The sequence below is a fragment of the Phyllostomus hastatus genome, unplaced genomic scaffold (assembly GCF_019186645.2).
Source record: "Phyllostomus hastatus isolate PE091 unplaced genomic scaffold, TTU_PhHast_1.1 phas_contig_16, whole genome shotgun sequence".
In the NCBI taxonomy this organism is placed as follows: domain Eukaryota; kingdom Metazoa; phylum Chordata; class Mammalia; order Chiroptera; family Phyllostomidae; genus Phyllostomus; species Phyllostomus hastatus.
The window spans coordinates 14880874-14901118 of NW_025333643.1; the positions used below are offsets into that span (position 1 = coordinate 14880874).

At 47.7% G+C, this 20245-nt stretch overlaps 1 protein-coding gene across 4 annotated transcripts in view; it reads left to right on the forward strand.

The window, feature by feature from the left end:
• The first annotated feature begins 225 nt into the window (after nucleotides 1–225).
• Nucleotides 226–20245, forward strand: part of FLNB (filamin B) — a 140672-nt gene continuing 120652 nt past the window's right edge. The window contains exon 1 of one of the 4 annotated variants that reach the window (XM_045832522.1): nucleotides 226–842. In XM_045832522.1, the coding sequence (XP_045688478.1) occupies nucleotides 551–842 (292 nt within the window). In that variant the 5' untranslated portion in view covers nucleotides 226–550. The remainder of the gene's footprint in view (nucleotides 843–20245) is intronic. The other 3 variants (XM_045832524.1, XM_045832521.1, XM_045832523.1) reach the window with 3 other exon arrangements.

Genomic DNA, 20245 nt, shown 5'->3' on the forward strand with positions numbered 1-20245 from the left:
ACATAGCAAATTACTCTTAATTTCTAATACTACTAAGCTGTTTACGACCGTTCATTTGTGCTTTTCTCTCCCATTAGTTTACGAACTCCTCAGGGATAAGGAATAAGTTTGTTTTTCAGCTCTCCGCTTCGGATTGTCCCGTCACTCCGGGACGACTGGGCAACCTTCTCCTTAAATAGCGGATGTCTTCCTCCTAGCTTCCTTTCCTCGAGGCGGTGAGCTCAGAGCGCTGGGTTCCAGGACGCCTTGGAGGCCTCGGAGCGCAGTGCCAGATTTGGGCGGCAGGGGGCGACCATGGCCCAGGAACTCCCACCAGAGGGTTGGGACGGGGCGGGTCTTCGGGGCGGGTCTGCTCAGTGCGCAGGCGCGGGGCCAGACGCCCCGCGCGGCCAAGGGCAGACGGCCACAGAGCAGACCCGGCTGCGGATCCGGTAGCAGCGAGTTCGAGTCCCACTCCCCCTCTGCTTTGGTCCTCGCTTCCTTGGCCTTTGGGCCTTCTGACGTTAGCCTCCGGCAGCTTGCCGCTCATTGCGTTCTCCCCGCCGCCAGGATGCCGGTAACCGAGAAGGACCTGGCGGAGGACGCGCCGTGGAAGAAGATCCAGCAGAACACATTCACGCGTTGGTGCAACGAGCACCTCAAATGCGTGAACAAACGCATCGGGAACCTGCAGACCGACCTGAGCGACGGGCTGCGGCTCATCGCGCTGCTCGAGGTGCTCAGCCAGAAGCGCATGTACCGCAAGTACCACCAGCGGCCCACCTTTCGCCAGATGCAGCTCGAGAACGTGTCCGTGGCGCTCGAGTTCCTAGACCGTGAGAGCATCAAGCTCGTGTCCATTGGTGAGTGTCCTGACCCGCCTGGCTCCGGCTGGTGTACCATCTCTCCCCCGCGCGCGCGCGCGCGCTCCTGAGGAAGGCTGGGGCTCCCTGCCGCCCACCTCCACTACGCCCAGTAGCCCCAGGCTGGGTGTGCGTGCCGCGGCCGGGGGGCGTCCATCTCTGGGGTTGTGGGGGCCAGAGGACCTAGGCCCCCACCATGGTGCCAGCCTCTGGGCTGCAACCTTGTGTGCTAGCTCTCCGCAGTGCTCCCCACCGTACGTTCCGGCAGTGCGTCTCTGGAGAGCTGCGGTTGAGGACTTGGGTTGGGGCCGCACAGGGTGCGGTGGGACTGTGTCATTTCTCTACACCTGGGGTGGGCCCCGGCCGGAGCTGGGGGACTGGATCATCTGGTCCTCCGTCCCCCAGAGTGGGGCCCTAGGCCGCTGTTCCCTGGAGCGCTCGCCCCGCTGCGCCCAGGCTGGTGCGCTCGGCGACCTCCAAAGGGCGTTGGCTCAAAGGCCAGGGGTGGAGACCTGGGGAGGGACCGTTCTCTGAGTCTGGCGCCTCCCTTCCCAGGTGGAAACCGGGACCTGGTATCCTCCCACACCGTCTCCGGAACGTGTGTGGGCCTGGAGGTGGGCAGGGGAACCTCGGGGGTGTGTCGCCCTCGCTCGCTCCTCTCCCCCGCTAGGCTCTGGCCAGCGCTGCAGGCTGAGCCCGCGGTCGCCGCTGAAATTGTTTAGGACATGGTGGTGACAGTGGGAACTGCTGCTTTGTAGGGACCCCAAACTAGTGAGTGCTGTGTGCCAACAGCCTCCTAGTTATCCCAGCCCTTACACATCCCGCAAGTTGGGGTGTCATTAGACCCATTTTACAGACAGGGAGTCCAGAGGCCTAAATGACTTGCCCAAGCCATGGAAGTACTGAGGGTCCTGCTGAGAATTGAAGGGAGTGGGTGACAATTAAAGTAGATTTTGCTTTCTTCTCCCTGCTGTCCCTACACCAGGGTCTTCCTGAGAGGAGGGACAGAGTCGGTGTTGGGTTTCTCTCCCCCAGAGCTGGGGAGGAAGAATGAAGATGAGGTCCCCACTGAGACCTGGGCTAGAGGAGGGCTTCCAGGAAAGTCACAAGGCTGCTCAGGGTGTGGACTGTCACACAGCATGTGTGAATAGGGAACATATGTATGCAAAGAGGGACAGTGTGTGTGTGCACCTACATTGAGTGTCCATGTTCTGCCAGGTGAGCCTCTTGCCAGAGAGGAGTTGGCCCAGACCTGGGTCTGGGGTCTCTTCCTGAGAAAACCAGGCCTTATTGTGACTCCTGACAGGAAGAAAGGGTGGTGGGTGTGGCCCCTGAGACTTCTCCAGTGTGAAAGGGTTCCCTCTAGGCAGAGTCTCCTCCCTTCTCCCCCTCTTCCTCCCCCCACACCTGTCCTGGCAGGTAGGGCTGCTTCCTGGGTCCAGGCAGCTGCCACCACCCAGTCAGCCTTCCCATGAAGGGCGGCTTCTCTGCAGAGGGAAGCCGTGTGGCATGCTCTTGTTTTCCTTTGGGGGCCCATCTTCTATAGCTGGGGGAGAGAACCTCAGAATTCCCCAAGAATTCTTTCATTTGCAGAAACTAAGCTTCCCCTCTGAGGAATCTGAAGGCCTGGCTGGGCTCAACTTGGATCCATTCTTCTTTGTTTTAAAAATGTGTATTTATTTAATTAACTGAACAAAGAAACTTAAAGTAAACCAGGAGTATCCAAACATGACATGAAATCATTTTTAAAAAAACAAATGAAAAACCCAAGCCACAGCAGCAGAAAATCCTGGACTGCCTAGTTTACCAGCTGTTTACAGAGGTTGCAGCTGCTGCCGGGATGGCTTCCCACCAGAGCCCGGAACTTGAGGGTCTCATTCTAGACTTTGTCTAGCCCCTTAGAGTTTTTTACCTAACCCTCATGATTTTCGTTTGTGAACCCACCCAGTCCACAGTGCCCGCCATTGTCCTGACATTCCAGCGTTAACCTCCCCTTCCCTGGTTGTGGGCCCACCGGCTATGGGCTGCTTCTGGATGTGGACCTCTTCCCACCACAAGTTACATGGTTTTATTTTATTTTATTTTATTTTATTTTCTCCTTTTAAATTATTTCTTGGATCATATTCCCCAAAGTGGCATTCCTAGGTCAAAGGGTGGGACACATTTATGATTCCGGTCATTGGCTGCGTGGTAGCTCTCCCAGAAAGATCTAGAAGCAAACAGGTTTTCCAGCCTCTGAAGACTGAGGGGGAGGGCCAAGTGCCAGGACTCTTGAGGGGGTAATGCCTGAGGCCTCTTCCCTGCTCCAGGACTGTTCTGGGTAATGGCCCTTCAGAAAAAAGTCATATCCAACTCAAGTATTCACTGCTTTTGTTGTGTTGCTGCTGTGTTGTCAGTGACCCTATCTCCAATCTGGGGGCATGTTAAGTGTGTTCTGGGATCACCCCATTGTTCACCACCAAGAGCTCTCGAGTGCTTTCCTTGTCTATAATCTGCTTCAGCAAGTCCTGGGGCAGCTTAAGGGCTTGCCCCAGTCCTGATGACCAAGTACTTAGGAAATGGTTGCTATTCTAGCTGTGATTTATGTTAGTATATTATCTCCATTAAAAGATGAGGAAACAAAAGTGAGGTAACTAGCAAAGGTCACCCTGTTAGTAAATGGTGACTAGAACCCAGATCTGCCCAATTGTTGAAATTGAGCCTTCACTGACCTGCCTTCCAGTGTCAGAAACAAGTGAAATGCAGCCCCTCTGCCCTGACCAGAGAGCCCCAGTAACACTGTGTTTAAGTCTGGGTTGTTGGAGTAGCAGCGGGACACTCATACTTTGAGCCTCTGGCCTTGAGCAAAGAAGGGATCTCAAGCGAGGCCTTAGGCAGGTCACAGGATCACTCCTCTGAACTGTGGTGAGGGAGCCAGGAGACGAGTGTTTGTTGGGAGGTGAGCAGAATCGTTTTGCATCTTCCATCGTGTGTCGAGGTGACTTTGTTTAGGGAATGGCTGCCCTGTCTTCACTGTTTTTTAGGGGGTGGGAGTGGGGGTGGTAGAACTTTTCTGCTACCCAGTGGATGGTGTTTTACTCCATAAGTTGGGAAGGTATCCTTGAATGAATTCAGAGTGTTGTATGACTTGGATAACTCTCAGGAGTATACATTGTGGGAATCATTCGAGTTGTGTACAGGCACCCAGTTCTGAGATAAGGGAAGGTCAGAAGCCTCTAGAGGACTGACTTGTCTGCTTCGAATTCCCTGCAGGATAGATAGCCTTGGCTGTTTATTCACATTTGTGATTCATTGTAAGGTGGGCCCATCCTAGGCTCCATCCAAAAGTTAAAGATTTTCTTCACTTTCTTGTTATATCTTGGGCAGTTCATAGTGAGGCCTCAGCATATTTAATTCTAGTTGTCTGCCAGAGCTGGCAGTTTTAGTTACTTAGTTTTCCAAAAAACTTTCTGACATTGGGCAGCCCAGCCAACTTGGAGAAAAAGGGGTCTCCCAGCTCAGCAGCAACCATCGAGACTGCCTAGAAGTTTGGGTGCTGTGTTTTGGTTTGATCTTTTAGAAAAAAGGAATTTTTTTCCTTTTCAGAGGATGCGGTCTTACTCTAATGTTTACCTAAAGTGCTGGTGCCAAGCCAGCACCCCAGAGCAGGCGGGGTGTGTGTTCCCAAAACCTTGGGTCACTGGGCAAAGTTTCCAGGGTGGTGGGTTACTGTGCCATCAGCCCCTTTTCCTTCCTTTTGTCCCACCCCCACCAAAATAATGTACAAATAATCCTAAATTCTACTCCTTTCTGAGCTACCTAGCAAATGCCAGTGTATCTTTTAGGCAATGTAGTTCAGACCCAGAGAATGCTTTAAAAAAAAAAAGCACAATAGCATGCTTTGTCAGAATTAACAGGTTTGGAGCCATTTCAAACAAAGTAACACATTAGTGTCCCTGTGGCTCTTTTTGTAGTAGGTAAGAGCAGTGATTGGTTCAAAGCCCACTTGCTACCAAGTAGCTATTAAGACACTTCCCACACTTCCGAGCCTTGGTTTTCTTATCACTAAAATGGGGACAGTACCTACTATCTCTGATAAAAATTAAACTCGTTAACATTCTAAAAAGTGCTCAGTACAATTTGTGGCACACAGTAAGTGCTATGTGAGTGTTTGTTAAATAAATCAGGTGTTGTCCAATAATATTTGCAGAAGTCACACTGGAGGGTGTGCGCACTGAAAGGACATTTAAAATCCGTGCCGCTGGGGAGACCAGCTTGGTTGGGTAGTGTTAATTCCATTTGCTATCAGTGGGGTTATGGACTGCCCAGAGGGTAACCCCCTCCTTGGAAGGCGATGGATGACCCCTGGTTATGTTATGGCTGCCACTGGGGCCCATTCACACCAGCTTTGTTTCGGAGAGCTGGACAGGAGCTCCGGGTGGCTGGTCATTCCAACCTCCCACCCCGTTCAGGAATCTCTGCGCCAAATCACTTCCAGATGGCCGTTGGGCCTCTGTGGACTCCTCCAGCGACGGCGGAGCCAGCTTGCCAGTCAGCAGCCGCCTTCATTCTTGGAGAGTCTGTGCTAAAGAAGGGCTTTGATTTGGAGCCAAATTACATCTGGCAGTGGCACCCCCTTCCCTGCTCCGGGTCCTGGTTCTGTGCTGTGAGGCGAGTGGCACTGCTTAGTTGAGGAAGGCTCAGGCTGTGAGCCTTTGTGCCCTGTCTGCAGTGGCTCCATGGTGGGGGCACCACGTCATCCTGCTCCCTCTCTAAGTGGCCTCCAGGTCAGCACATACTAGGCTATACCAGATACAGTGGAATTCAGGGTATGGGCCTGAAGCTAGACTGCCAGGATTCTAATCCCCTCTCTGCTTCCTACAGCTGTGCAACTCCGGTCTACTGCCTCAACCTTTCTGAGTCTGTTTCCCCATCGGTAAAACTGAGGAGAATAATAGTTCCTACCTTAGAGTTGGTGGGAGCATTATATTGGGTTGGCCAAAAAGTCCATTTAGTTTTTTCTGTAAAATAAAAGACACTTTTTTATTTTTACCAATAACTTTGTTGATCTGGATATTTTGAGTTCATCAGCTATCTCCCACGTAGTAAAACATTGATTGTTCTCAAAGTCTCGATTTGATCACTATCAACTTCAGCTGGTCTACCGACCATGGAGCATCATCAAGTGAGAAATTTCCAGCATGGAACTTTGTAACCACTTTTGACACATTCAGTCAGTCATGGCTCTTTCTCCATGCACCGCTCAAATTTTTTTGTGTTTCAGTTGCAGTTTTACTTTTCTTGAAATAATAAAAAGCATAATATGCCAAAAATGTTGCATATTTTCTTCCATCTTCAATATTAAAATGACTGCCCCAAAATTCACCAATTTTGATAAGTTTTTTTAAATGCACACTGATATGACAGCTGTCACAATACAATCTATCAAAATTGTTTCAAACGAAGTTAAAGATAACTAAGCACTACTAGAGCTATCATGCGGAAGACACCGAATGAACTTTTTGGCCAACCCAATATTCAATTAGGTTAAGTTATAGCATGATGCTGGCATTATCGTTAATATTACTGTGCTTTTGAACTGAAGTCCCAGACTTGGTCTTGTCTTCCATCTGTTCTCTGGCCAGGCCTACCACTCTGCTGTCATTTGGTGTACTGGCTATTTCCTTCAGCTTAGAACAGGGGTGTCAAACTCATTTTCATCGGGGGCCACATCAGCCTCACGGTTGCCTTCAAAAGGCTGAAGGTAATTTTAGGATCGTATAAATGGAAGTACTCCTTAACTAGGGGCAAGGAGCTCTGTGCTGCCGCCGGGTAGAAACAAGGTGCTGGGCCGGATAAAACAAGGTGGAGGGCCGGATTCTGCCTGTGGGCCTTGTGTTTGCCACCTGTGGCTTAGAACCTGTGGTGACAATGCCTCCCAAGATCCTTTTTTCCTTCCTTTCTTCATTCAACAAATACATGAAAGACCGACTGCTGGGGCCACAGGAATAATGAGCGTCATGCCCCTGGCTTGTGTCACACACTGCCCAGTCTGGAGGAGACACATGTAACCAGGAAGAGTCCTCAGGCTTTTAGACACACACAGATCACCTGGAGACTGTTAAAAATGCAAGTCCAATTCAGGAGGTCAGGGGTAAAGGCTGAGCTTCTGCACTTGCAGCCAGCTTCTACTTGCTGCTGTCTGCAGACCAGCAGTGAGTAGCGAGCACCAAGACCAGGAGGAGCACCTTCCCTCAGGCTAGAGTGGGGTGGGTAGTCTGGAGGGCTCCTTGGAGGAAGGACATGTAAACTGAGACCTAAAGCCTGACTAGAATGAAGCAGGTGAACAATTAATTAGCCAGGTGAGCAGAGGAGTAGGATTGTGTGTCAGGTGGAAGTCAGAGGGGTGGTGGAGAGGTGGGGGCCAGGGGCTGGATCACAAAGGGCTTCCTGAGGCTGTGGAGTGGCCATGAGAGCATCTCCTTAAGGGAGCTTGGGGGGAGGGTAGGTGAATCCAGCTGAAGTGGATCAACTGTAGCTTCAGTAAAAATCTGTGAATGTGCCCCTTCCTTACATGTATGTACTTGTAAGTTATATACCTGTATACCACTGTCAGTCTATGTAGTAAATACTAGTAAAGCTTAGTTTTTTTGTAGATGACAAGTTCAAATATAAGGTCTGGCTTTTCCTGTGCTCCATGGTTTACCTTGTGTGCCCTTGGGCTGCATGTGCCCTATTTGGAAGCCTCTGAGGGCCGGTGTTTCTACATTTCCTTTTTAGTCCCCCCATCACCCGACCCAGTTCCTATGCTGCATTTAGTTTTCACCTTTAGTTTACCTTCAGTGAAGGAGCTGGATCTATAATTATAATCCCTTCCTCCAACACTAAGTTGATCCAAATAAATCCAGTGGAACGGGCCATTTCAGCCTAAATGTGTGTTGTCTCCTGCTCTTCTAATGGTTAAGACTGCCTTTCACTCTACTGGCAACCACCTTAGTTACTGCTGTAAATCTAGTCACTCATTAAACACGCTCAATAACCCCCAGATTGGCTCCACTTGTTGTATAGTAAACAATAGCACTTCTCCCTCTGGGGCTTGGGAAGTGACCTTGTGTTTTTTAAGGTGCCACGCTCACTTTGCCTGGGAAATTGAGTGCGTGGTTAGGGAGAGAGCTTCTTGGGAAAAATGACTTGAGAACAAAATGGTTGTCTTTATGACTCAAGTGATAAAACAGTAGGTGAGAGTAGGTCTACATTTTATGAAGGATAGAACTATTGGGTGTTTTAATTATGCCCACTTAGATCATGATTTTTTTGCAAGAAAAATACTGAGCTATATATTAAGTTGCTGCCCTTCTTCTAAGAGTCTTCCAGTGATTGCCATAACTATTCATTTGAGAAGTTATAGACAGATGGTTGCTATCTCTTCTGCAAACTGTTCAGTTATGAAAACAGTTTGATGAAATTCTACTAACGCTCATTGCCTGATTACAAAATTTACCAAAGAACGTTTGCCTTCCCTGATCCCCTTTGACCAGCCCCTGTGCAGTAGACTGCCCTGGGTCATGATTTTCTTGTACTGACTGTAAGCCAAGGAGCAGTTTGGTTTTTCACTTTGTCAAGACTGGCCTTAAGACTGAATTATTATGACAGAGCTTCTGACTTCCTCTCTGCCCCCATCAAGACCTGGCTCAGGTAGACAGCTTGGCAAGGAAGACGCTATCTTCCTCCTGCATATTTCTTGACTGTTCTTGGTAGCGAACCACACTGATGACGCCATTTGTTTACTGAGTGTGGTGCACGCCCACCCTCTAACATCATATCCTGCATTTCCCATGCCTGCTGCCTGCCAAGCATTGTCCTGAGTGCCTTACCTTCCTTAGTTCTCATCCTCATTATGAATCCTGCAAAGTGAGTGGCTTTACATCCATTTCCATTTTACAAACGAGAAGACTGAGGCTTGAATCTGCCTCACCTCACAGGCCAGGCCCGGTGGACACTTGGGTCAGGCTGTATTTTTTTAATGTGAAAGGTTCTACATTTGTGAAGTAAAATAGATACATTGTAGTGAGAGGCTTTATACTGCTTTAGTTCTGTTTGCTTTTATTTTGCTGGAAACTTGACTCATTTGAATTAGATTAATGTGAAATTTCCTACTATAAAACAGAACTTTTTTTGGCCCATTTGCCTTATCTTTTCCACACCTGGAGCTTTAATGGGGCCTTCTCTCCATTTCTGGTGACACTTCTTTGGTTCTGGAGACACCTCTATGGCTCTTTCCCTGCCTTTGTTTGGTTCCCTGGGGCAGTGCTTTCACTGAAGGTCCGTCTATGCAGTGGGGACAAGCTGAAGGCTGCTTTGGGGAGCCAGGCAGGGTTTTGTTTGTGAGGTCTGGAAGCTGGAGGTGAAAAGGTGCCCCTGGGGTTCCTTCTGGCTGAGGTCCTGCGGGATTCACAGAACATACTGTTTAGCAAAGCTGGGAGATCCTTGGTGACAGCAACCATTGGCACATCTGTGCTCTGTCAGAAATGTCCTCACCCTACATTCTTTCCTTTGCTACCTTTTAACATTAACTGGTGGAGAGCATGTTGGGTGGTGTTTACTGGTGAGCAGAACCCTTCTTTCCTGGCTGGCACGTGGCCTTTATCAGTCTAGCAGCTCTGGCACAAGCAGCTGCCTGCTCCCAGTGCAAGGCGGTGAGCCACTGCCTGCTCATCCTCAAGGAGCTTTGTGGGCAGCCCCTTGCTGTGGGCCAGAGCTGAACTTGTGTCCCCAAGGGGGCTTCTCCTCGCAGCAGTTCTTCTGAGAGAGAAAGCTGGTCTGGCTGGCTGGTTGACTCGGCGCTCAGCTCCCCAGTAGTTGCAGGGCTGGCTGGTTGAAAGGTCTGGGCGTTAACACAACACTCCTGTTCTCCCTCTCTGAAGGCCCTTTATGCTGGCATGAATTCCTTTTCTCATGGAGATCTGAAAGCTCTTTTGACTAAATGGGTCACCTTTCTGAGTATTTTCATAAGGCTGGTCAGCTTTTGCTACACCAGACAACTTTTCTGGAATTTCCGTTCAGATATAAAGGCAACCAAAGAGGTTGGAATTATTTGGAACACAGTGTGGAATTTTGGCTTTTGAGCTATAGGGAAATGGGTGGGGATTTGTGGCAGGGACTATGTAAATTTGCTGCGGCCCATAAATTCAGATTTTAAGATTAGAAAATGCAGGCAGCAGTCAGCTTTCATTCTGACAAACGGGAATGGTGTTACTTGCGGCCACATGCTGCTTGTGACCCAGGCAGAGAGGAGGCCTCCTGTGGAGGCTAGGGCATGAAAGGATTCTCCATGGCCAGAGTCAGATTCCTCCACCTCCCCTGCTCCCCCAAGAAAATAACCAAGTTCTCATCATGCTGGTACTGCACTGCTTGTGTGAATCACCCCATTTCCCGTGTCTCACTGAAGTGACTTATCAGATATTCCAGGGAAACAAGAATTACTTGGCAATCTATAGCCTGTCGGGAACTTAACTGGGCCTGGTGGGGCCTGGTGTTTCTTGCTCAAGAACAAAGTGATTGTTCCCTGGGGGGAGTTTGGGGGAGGCCCTGACCCCCAAGGGACCTCAGGTGCTGAGGAGGCCCTGGGCTCAGACTCCAAAAGGCCTTTGTGACTTGGTGGTTTTGTTAATTGAACAGAGTTTCGGGTTCTGTGTATAAGATTTCTTGTCAGATGAGGCTCAGGTTAGATCATGGACGGGCTGCTGGTGGGACGCGGCCTTCAGTGGAGCTGCCAGCCACCCAGGGCAGAGCCCAGATAGAGCTTTGAGAGGAAGAGCCTTGGTGGATCTTGGCTTGGGCAGTGGCTTGTCACATTTCTTATCTCCACTAAAGGAGGCTTGCTGGCTGGCCCCTGGGGAGTGCCTCTCTGGTCGGGAGTCCTTTACAGGAAATGATCCAGGTGTCATGTTACACTTCCTGTGGGGCATGTATCTCTTATCATCATTGCCTCCTCTGTTCCTTTTTTTTCCTTGGCACTCCTGTTTGAGATCCATGGGGTGTCTGTCACACCTGAGGCTGGAAGGCTTGAGGCCCTCTTCTGGAAACCACAGTCATCGCCCTTGCTCAAAGCGCCCCCCACCTGCTGCCTGCACCTCCCCCCCCATCATGTGGCTCATCATGTATTGGTCTCCTAACTTGCCTGTCTTGCTTTCCCCCAGATCAGGACTGCTTTAGAGACAGGTGTAACTATTGTGCACCTCTGTGCCTTTGAGCCTGGCATAGGTGGGTTGAATAATAAGATAGTAAGTCTGGTACATTGATTTGTTTGTAATATATTTGCTTCCAGAAAATGCAAAGTAGTGGTCCTTTTGCAGCCTACAGTGTGAAATGGGAATTCATTGTAGTGAACAGCTGGGTGTGGGACCCAGTAAAACACCTAATTTTTGGAACAGTGATGCTGAACTTAAAGAAGTTGGGGTACTTTCATAGTCATTTTCTGAACATCTGTGATTTGCTTGAACTGTTAGAGAACAAGGCCTTTTTCAAGTTGCCCAGTGAGGCTCAGAAAATGAATATAAAAGGAAGCCACTGAGACTCACTATAATCACAGTAATAGTTCTGTTAATAATAGTTAATGTATGCTGAGCACCTACCAGTACCAAGCATTGTGATAAATGTATTCCAGTAATAGCTAAGTGACTATTCCTCATTGTTATAATCCCCATTTCACAGACAAGGAAACTGAAGCACGCCCAGGTCAGCCATTGAGTGTGTGGCAGACTATGACTCACACCCTTGTCTGACATTTTGATCCCCAAAGGAAAGCCATCAGTTCTGCATGCCCTCAAAATTCACTTCTAATAAGGTTTTTTTGTAAAATTAAAATGTTGCATTTATAGTTCCTTATAAAAATAATTGCAAGAATGTAAAGAAATACAAATTAAAAACACATCACCTGTGAAGAATCTTACTTAACACATCTCTTTTTACTTTTAGAGAGTTTTGCTTATAGCTGCCTTTTTTTTTAAAAGATTTTATTTATTTATTTTTAGACAGAAGGAAAGGGAGGGGGAAAGAGAAGGAGAGAAATATCAATGTGTGGTTGCCTCTCATGTGCCCCCTACCAGGGACCTGGCCTGCAACCCAGGCATGTGCCCTGACTAGGAATCGAAACGGTGACCGTTTGCTTCACAGGACTGCGCTCAATCCACTGAGCCACACCAGTCAGGGTTTACAATGGCCTTTTGATCAGATTGGGAAGGGGGAGGTGCATTTTCTCAGGAAGAAGACTGGATTAGAAATGTTTTGTGATACCATTTTGGTCACACCAGTGGTTGTAACAAGATTCATTCTTGAGTTTTTACTGAGCTGTCGCCAACAATAAAATTGGAGGTCTTAATTGAGGCTTGTTATGGTTTGCAAGTCACTTTTGGTCTAGAAATATGTTTTGGTGAACTGTGGAATGAGAGTATTCTAGCCACTTTCTGTCTTAAAAACTTTTAGGACCAACTTTTGTTGGGACCGCCAGGGTCTCTTGCTGATAGTTAACTATGTTTGGTAACCATTGTGGCCTTGCCTCTTGGTTGCCCCAGCACAGAAACTCATTGACCTTCCAGTTTCTCAGCTCCATCAGCAACTTAAACATGTCTCCACATGCCCCTGACATAGTGGTAGTTGAGCAGCGTGGTTCACTCTTGCCTGCAATGGGAACTTTTAAAAGACCCTAAGCAGGGGTGCCCAAACTTTTGGCGTCTCTGGGCCATACTGGAGGAAGAGTTGTCTTGGGCCACACATTAAATAAACAAACACTAATGAAAACCGATGAGCAAAAAAAAAAGGTTGTAAGTAAACTTACAATTTTGTGTTGGGCCACAATCATAGCCACCCTGGGCCACATGTGGCCCTTGGGCCTCGGGGTCAGACACCCCTGCAAGGTCTTTATGGTATTGATTTTTTTTGGAGACCTTATTTTCTCAACAGCCTTCAGGACACCAGGCCCATGAATCATCTTGCCTTGGCCTTGTTTGAGGCAAAGGAGGTGGAACAGAAACCACTTTTGGATAGATTCAGCCACTTCCTGAGTGTGCTCAAGAGTATATGTTAGTTAGGCCCTGCTTCTTACTAGCTGGGTTTGGGGTGAGGGGTTCGGTCTCTGAGGTTCAGTGTCCCAGGCTACAATAGTGCCCCACGCTCAGTGTCACTGAAGATTAAATGGTACGGGGCTGTGAAGCATTGGGCCAGCCCTTGGCAGACAGTAAGCGCCTCGTGGTGCTGGTTGTCGCCTGCCTTCCTCACACTAACTCCTCCTAATTCCTGGACCTGTGCGGAGGAAAAGTGACCTAAATATCTTAGGAGGGAAGAGGTGGGTGAAAATATACGCAGAAGTTGGTCAAAGATACCTTATACCCAACAGGCTGTTTTTAGAAGTAACCTGGGTTTTTGAGTAAGTATCAGGTAGCAACCACGGGCCAGTGGCATTTCCTGGTGTTCTAGCCATGTTTCCTTTGAGGATAGAAAACAGGTGCTAACTACTCTTCTTCGTCTTCTTTTTTTAAATCTTCACCAAGGATAATTTTTGTTACTGATTTTAGAGAGAGAGGAAGGGAGAGAGAGAAACATTGATCAGTTGCCTCCCATACACTCTGTGACTGGCAATCAAACCCACAACCTAGGTGTGTGCCCTGACTGGGGGGGCAATGCTCCAACCAACCGAGTCGCCCGGCCAGGGCGGGTGCTAACTATTCCTGGTGTCTTCCCTCACTTTCCCTTCTGTCCTGTTTGACTAAGAGATCTAGGTTTTTCAGTAGCTCCTTTGCTCCTCCTTTCTTTAATCCTCTCTTTTTGTCTCTTAGAATGTCCTTCTCTCCCATTTCTTTCTTTCCTGGTTTTTCTGTCTTGGAAGTAGCTGTACTGCCTTCCAGGTGATAGCTTGCTCGTGGATCTGAGTCTCAGCTCTGCCCCTAGAGAGCTGGCTGACCCCTGGCAGCCACACACCTTTAGGAGCTTGTGTTCTGTATGCAAAATGTGCTGATAAAATGCTCTCTGCCTTACTGAGTTCTATGATACAAAAAGAATGTGCATCAAAAGCCTTTAGCACCTGGCCATGTGCTCAGCAAATGACAGGTGCTGCTATTGTGGTGTTAGCATCAGTGTTATTACTGTGGAGCCCCACACCTCCCACTTAATCCTTTTCAGGTCCAATCAAGGAGGCTGAAGAGGGAGCAGCCGTGCTAGAGGCGAGGCTGTGCTGACTGCCTGGTGTACTTTCAGTCTGGAACGGAGGGGACTGTATCAGCTGCTCCCCACCGCCCCCCACTGGCTTGTCCCTGCCTTGGCCCAGGGCACTGCTTTCTCTCCCTCCTGGTCCTGGCCCTTTGACATTTGGGATCATCCTGAAGGGGCTGTCTGTACCATCTGCCAGGATTTTTGCTGCTCTGGGTGCGGCCTTAAACCCAGCCCTGTTCAACCTCCAGTCTCAGAGCTGGTGATAATGCTTTTATAGTAGTGCTCGGGAACTGGACTCCTGGGGTCACACCCTGTACAAATAGCACCGAGGTTGCTGGGCCTGGGTGACTGGAGAAGGCTGGCAGCATCAAAGTCTGTGGCTCCTGATACCAGAAGGGATGCGGGAAGTTGGGGGTGTGCATCATTCTCAGTTCTTTTCATGGGCACACTAGTCTTAGTCTGTGTCTGGTGTAACTGCCTGCTTCCCTTGGTTGGGCCCCATGTCACATACTGTAGCCTTCGAGGGGGGTGTCATTTTTAAGTTGTCTCTTGTTGGGGCAGGGAACACACAGTACCTTTCCCAAAGGTGAAATTTGTGAGGGTTTCACTTGAGGAGTGACTACTGCAGATCCTCCTGTTTTCAGGATAGGAAATTAGTCAGCCGAAGTGCCATTTCCCTGTGACAGGGCAGAAATTTACACATTTGCACAATAGCTTTTGTTTTGCCAGCTATTGAAGTTGACCATCAGTTAGGTGTTATCTATATGATCAGCAGTTGTTAACTTGCTCTGCTTCCGGAGGGTCCCGAGAACACCCAGAATAAGCTGGATTTGGCAAGATTGCAGGTCCCAGGCAGAGGGCCAGACCCAGACACTGGATCTTACCCATGGGCCTGCTTCTGCAGGCACTGGCGCCTTGCAGAGGCCCCACCTCCATCTCTCCCCTGTTTCCCCATCTGTGAAATGGGAGAATGGGCCTAGGTCTTTTCCCAAACTTGAGTCATTCAAAAAGGAACCACTCTTAAAAGTTTTGTCATAATCCCATGGCTGCCTCGGTTTCATTTTTGCTTAACATTTTCTCCTTGCAGTTGACTCACTTTTAAAACAAATGCATTTGAAGAGGAGATTTTGTATCACTATTGTAACAGAAGAAGTGGTCACTAGGTAAATTGGAGGTAACCATAAATAAACCCAAAACAGTGTTCTTAAATCCTAGCTAGCACTCTTGCCTGTTCTCAGTGAGAGGCCCACTCTTTTAGTTAAAAAGGAACATTAGCAGAGATAGAGAGGTCTTCAGAGTAACCCAGCGCCACACAGAAGGATGGAGAAAGACATGGAAAGAGAATAGTGTCCTTTCTGTCATGCAAAGGGTCACCAAATAGCTCAGAGTAGTAACATGAGGTGTTTGGCCAATAGTACTTGTGAAGCCTTTACCCAGTGCCACTGACCTGGGTTGCTGACCTTGGGGAGGTTGTGGTCATAGGAGCAGACTATAAGTGAAGAGCAGGGCAGGCTGCAGAGGTTGCAGTGAGGAAACCACAGAACTGAGTTCTGGAGTGTGTGTGTGTGTGTGTTTATGTGTGTGTGTGTGGGGGGGGTTGTTTAGAAAATAAATTTTTTAATGTGAGTTTTTGAAATGAACAATAAATCTATTTCAGTCCAGAATGATTCTAGAGAAACTAAGTATATTAAGTTGTATCATTGCTGTTCTTACGGTATTAAGACAATGGTCCGTCTTAACCCTTCCTATCACAGTAACCAACCTTCTTTCCCTAAGGTCAGGTTTGAGTTTGGAACTCTTTTGGAGTCCATGTCAGTTATAAATAGTCAAGATAAAACAATGCCTGGTAGACCCTTTACAACACTATTTTTTTCTCTGATTAGCGTGTCCTGCAGTTTCTGTAAAGCAAGATGTACCTCTGAAATGCCTCAGGCTAGTCTCCAGGAATGAATGGTGTTCTGTGAAGTGGTGGGGTATGAGGCTGAGCCTGACTTTTCTGTCCATCTGCTAGCCTCGGGCACCACCTGCTTCCCTTGGGCTTCTGGGAGGAGGGAAGTTGTGGTTACGAGTGAGGACTTGGGAGTCAGGCAGCTCTGGGTTTGAATCTGGGATTTACCGTGTGACCTAGGATTGAGTTTCATGATTACCCTGGAGCCGCAGTGCTCTCCTGTAAACTGGCGATAATCATAGTTTCTGCCTGAAAGAGTGGGTGTGAAGATTAATGAGCCAGACTCTATAAAGTACTTGCTGCACGAGAGATGTTCAGGAAGTGCTAAGAGGTACTCAGTCCCACACTTTTTCTGATTGAAGGGTTCAGGTTTTTACTACTCCAGGCTGGTAGTGAGTGAAGTTGAAGGGGCATGTAAAATTGGGGGTTTGAGTCAATTATGCTAATGGGTATGAGGACATTCAGAACTGTGGGGTTCGGGACAAATGACGCTGCTATGACCCCTATGATAAGGTGTACAGGTTGAATCAGTATGAGATGGACCGCAAGAGGAGCGAGCCTTGGAGCGGGTGGGAGGGGTAGCAGTCAGAATCCTTTCAGCTGCAAGGAATGGGACCCAAAACTGGCTCAGCAGAAGGAAATTGCTTGGCTCATGTCAGCAGGAGCAGAGTGGCTTGTGGGTTTCTGGGTCCAGCGGCTCAATGCTGCTGCCATCCAGGACCCAGGGTCCTTGGGTCTCTGCTCTCTTGGTTTCAGCAATGCTAAGGCTGATTCCCTTGTGGTTTCCCACAGCAGAGAGTTCCTGCAAGTTGAGAGATTGTTCTTTGGAATTCCTTACGAGCCAAGAGCAACTTTCCTCTCCTTGTGTCTCATTAGCCCAAGTTGGATCACATGGCATTTTTGAACCAGTACCTGGCAAGGGGGATGGATTGCCCTCAGACCAGTGAGGCTTTCCCCAGAGCTGGGGTCAAGTCACTTCACCAGGGCCCTGCAAGTCCTGTTTGGAAGGTAGATCCAGACTTTGCTCAGGACTCTCTGAGGAACGATGTTAGGTGGGCCTGTTGGAGGGGCTGGTATCAGAAAAGGAGATAGATGTCCTTGGGGATCAGGAGGAGTGTGATGAGGAAGGTGTGTGTCTTACTCCAGAGCTTCTTCCTGCATCTCTCTACCTCCCCCAGCCCCTCTGTTCCGTACACGGGGCCACGCCCACGCTTTCTGCTTGTCCCTGGAGTCCTGTGGCACTCCCCCGCTCCTTCCACATGACCTGCTCCATGCTGATGTATTGTGGAATACTACTGACGTCAATTGTACATCTGTATAGGATTTATTATTTTTCCTAGTTAGCAGGTCCACTTATATGCAGTTTTCTTCAGTAACTGTGTACTGTTTTCCGTCCATGGTTGGGAGTCTACCGGTGTGAAGGGCTGGCTGTAGGCCTTGGTCTGTGCCGTTTTATATCAAGCACTTGGCACCTGTGGATTTGGGTATTCTCAGGGGTCCTGGAACCAGTCCCCTGTGGACACCAAGGGACAAGTTAAGTTTTGGGGGAGTTAAAAGTTACTGTATTTTTAGGACTATAAGATGCACCTGACCATAAGACACAGCTAAGTTTTAGAGGAGGAAAATAGGAAAAAAAGTTTTGAAGCAAAAAATGTCATTTAATAACCTGTGACCTGGCTCCCCCACCGGCCCCCCTCCCCCACAGCGAGCCAGGCAAGCTACTTTTGGACAGTAAGATGCACCCTCATTTTCCTCCCAAGTTGGGGGGCAGTGCATCTTACAGTCTGAAAAATATGGTATATGCAGACTTACATATTGGGGGGTTAGTACCCCAACCCCCCTGCATTGTTCAAGGGTCAACTGTATATGCTTTTGCATAGAAATGGGAAAATTACGTAAAAATAGTAAGAGGAAAATTCACTTGTAGTTTCACTGTCTACAAGTAACAAAGGAATTGTTAATATTACCTTTCATTTTTCTATACACATGTATAGACTGTATGTAGTTTGATATTCTACCAATTAATGATAATTTTTCTGCCATCAAATTATCACTTAAAAACTTGATTTCTTACAACACTGCAAAGGGCATATCCTGTAAAAATAAATGTCAATGAAAAGGGAATGCAGAGCAATAAAAATGAATAAACTAGGACTCAGCTTAGTTCGGGTTCTGCGAGTAGGCTGGCTACGAGGCCCGTCACCCAAGTAGAGGTACCTTTTGGGGGCAGGAGATCCCTGGTAGCAGGAGGGAAAAACCATGAGTGGGAAGGAAAAGAGGAGACACAGTGTCAGGGTGGATTTTTAAGGGTTCTGCTGGGGCTCAGTTCTGCTGGGACCCCCTAAGAAGTCCCTCTTGTATGCAGCGTGTGTCTGGAATTGCCCCCTGGAGAAGGAAGGATGGCAGGCTGGACATCCCCCAGCTCCTGTGCCCCAGTGATGGAGGCATTAATTCTTTTGAATTTCCAGGCTGGGCGCTCATGCATGTCAGCTCTGCTGCGGCAAAGAGGAAAAGAAAAGGTCTGTGCTTGAGTTGGTAGGTTGTCCCGTGAAGTGATCTGAGCTGGCAGAGCGGCCCTTGTAACTGAGGCCGAAATCAGACTTGGGCCAAGGGAGGATGGCTGCAGGCCCCGGCAGCATCTCCAAGTGCATCTCCCTGGGTCAGCTTCACAAACAATGCTGAGCAGAAAAAGCAAATTGCAGGAAAATACATACACTATGACGTTGTTATACACACTTATACAAATGGGATAGATATGCAGATTTGTTCATGAGAATGATCACCAAGCTTTGGGTAGTGGCCTCCTAGGGCAGGGCAAGTGGGGCGCACCTCATGGAGGGGTGTGCTGGGGCCTGCAGCTCTTCATACCGTTGTATTTCTTCGCTGGCATTGGTGGTTATATTGTATTATTTTTCTGTCTCCCCTGTTGTGTTTGTTTTTGTTGGAAATATTTTCCTTATAAAAAGTATCTAAAATTAATGCATTACTGAGCTTAACCAGGGGAAGGAAAAATAAAGGTGTACCTACTTTTATTTTTTTATTTGTTTGTTTTAAAGACAAGCTTGGGCCCAGCTTATAAGAAAGGAAACAGATCATCCTCAAGATGTCAGGATGATATTAAGACAAAAGGCATTCACACCTAAACTGGATTACTCCCTCCCACTCTCCAAGTATATGTTGAAACTCCAGAGCTAATTACCTTAGAATGTGAGGCCCCTCCCACTGGGTAGCTTGTGTGGCAGGCTTGAGTTTCTTAAAGGCAAAGAGCTTTAAATATTTGCATCCAGGAGCTTTTAGTCAGTTGCTTTTTGTCTAAGCAAAGGAGTTATTTCTCAAGGAAATATCTCAAGAGACTCCTGAAATACTGCATTGCCCTTAAAAGTAGTAAAAAGCCATAGTAAGGGATGCTTCAACAGAGGAATGAATGTTATGAGAGTTGAATCTGAGAATGCCCTTGCATCGCTCTTGCTTCGTGGCGGAAAGCAAGCCTGTCCCCATTGTGGTTTGGCAGTCCCTGTCTAGGGGGCTGTGGTCTTGGTGTCCCAGGTGCCCGAATGTATGAGCTCAGAAGTGTTTATTTTTATTTTTTCAAAAACCATGCTATTGAGGGATGATTGACATACAACAAATGACACATTAAAACTGTACAGTTTGAAGGCAATAAAAGTAAAAATAAATAAGTTAGGTGACATCCAACTCAAAACTTTCTGCACAGCAAAGGATACCATGACCAAAATGAAGAGGCATCCTACGAATGGGAGAAAGTATTTGCAAGCCATATGTCTGATAAGTGGCTAATATCTAAAATATATAAAGAACTCTTATAAATCAAGCAAAAAAAAAAAAGAATCTGGCTAAAAAATGGGCAGTTCATCTAAATAGACATTTTTCCAAAGAAGCTGTACAGATATGAAATGTGCTTGACATCACTAATCATCAGGGAAATGCAAATCAAAACCTCAATGAGATACTGCCTCACACTTGTTAGAATGGTTATTATCAAAATGATAAGAAACAACAAGTGCTGGCAAGGATGTGGAGAAAAGGAAACCCTCGTGCAGTGTTCATGGAAATGTGAATTGGTGCAGCCACTGTGGAAAACAGTATGGAGGTTCCTCAGAAAAATTAAAATTAGAACTACCCTATGATCCAGCAGTTCTACTTTTGGGTATTCAAAGAGGACAAAAATACTAACTCAAAATAGCCTGTGCCCTCTTTTTTTTTTTTAACTTTTTTTTCTTTTATTGATCCCACAGAGAAGGCAAGGGAA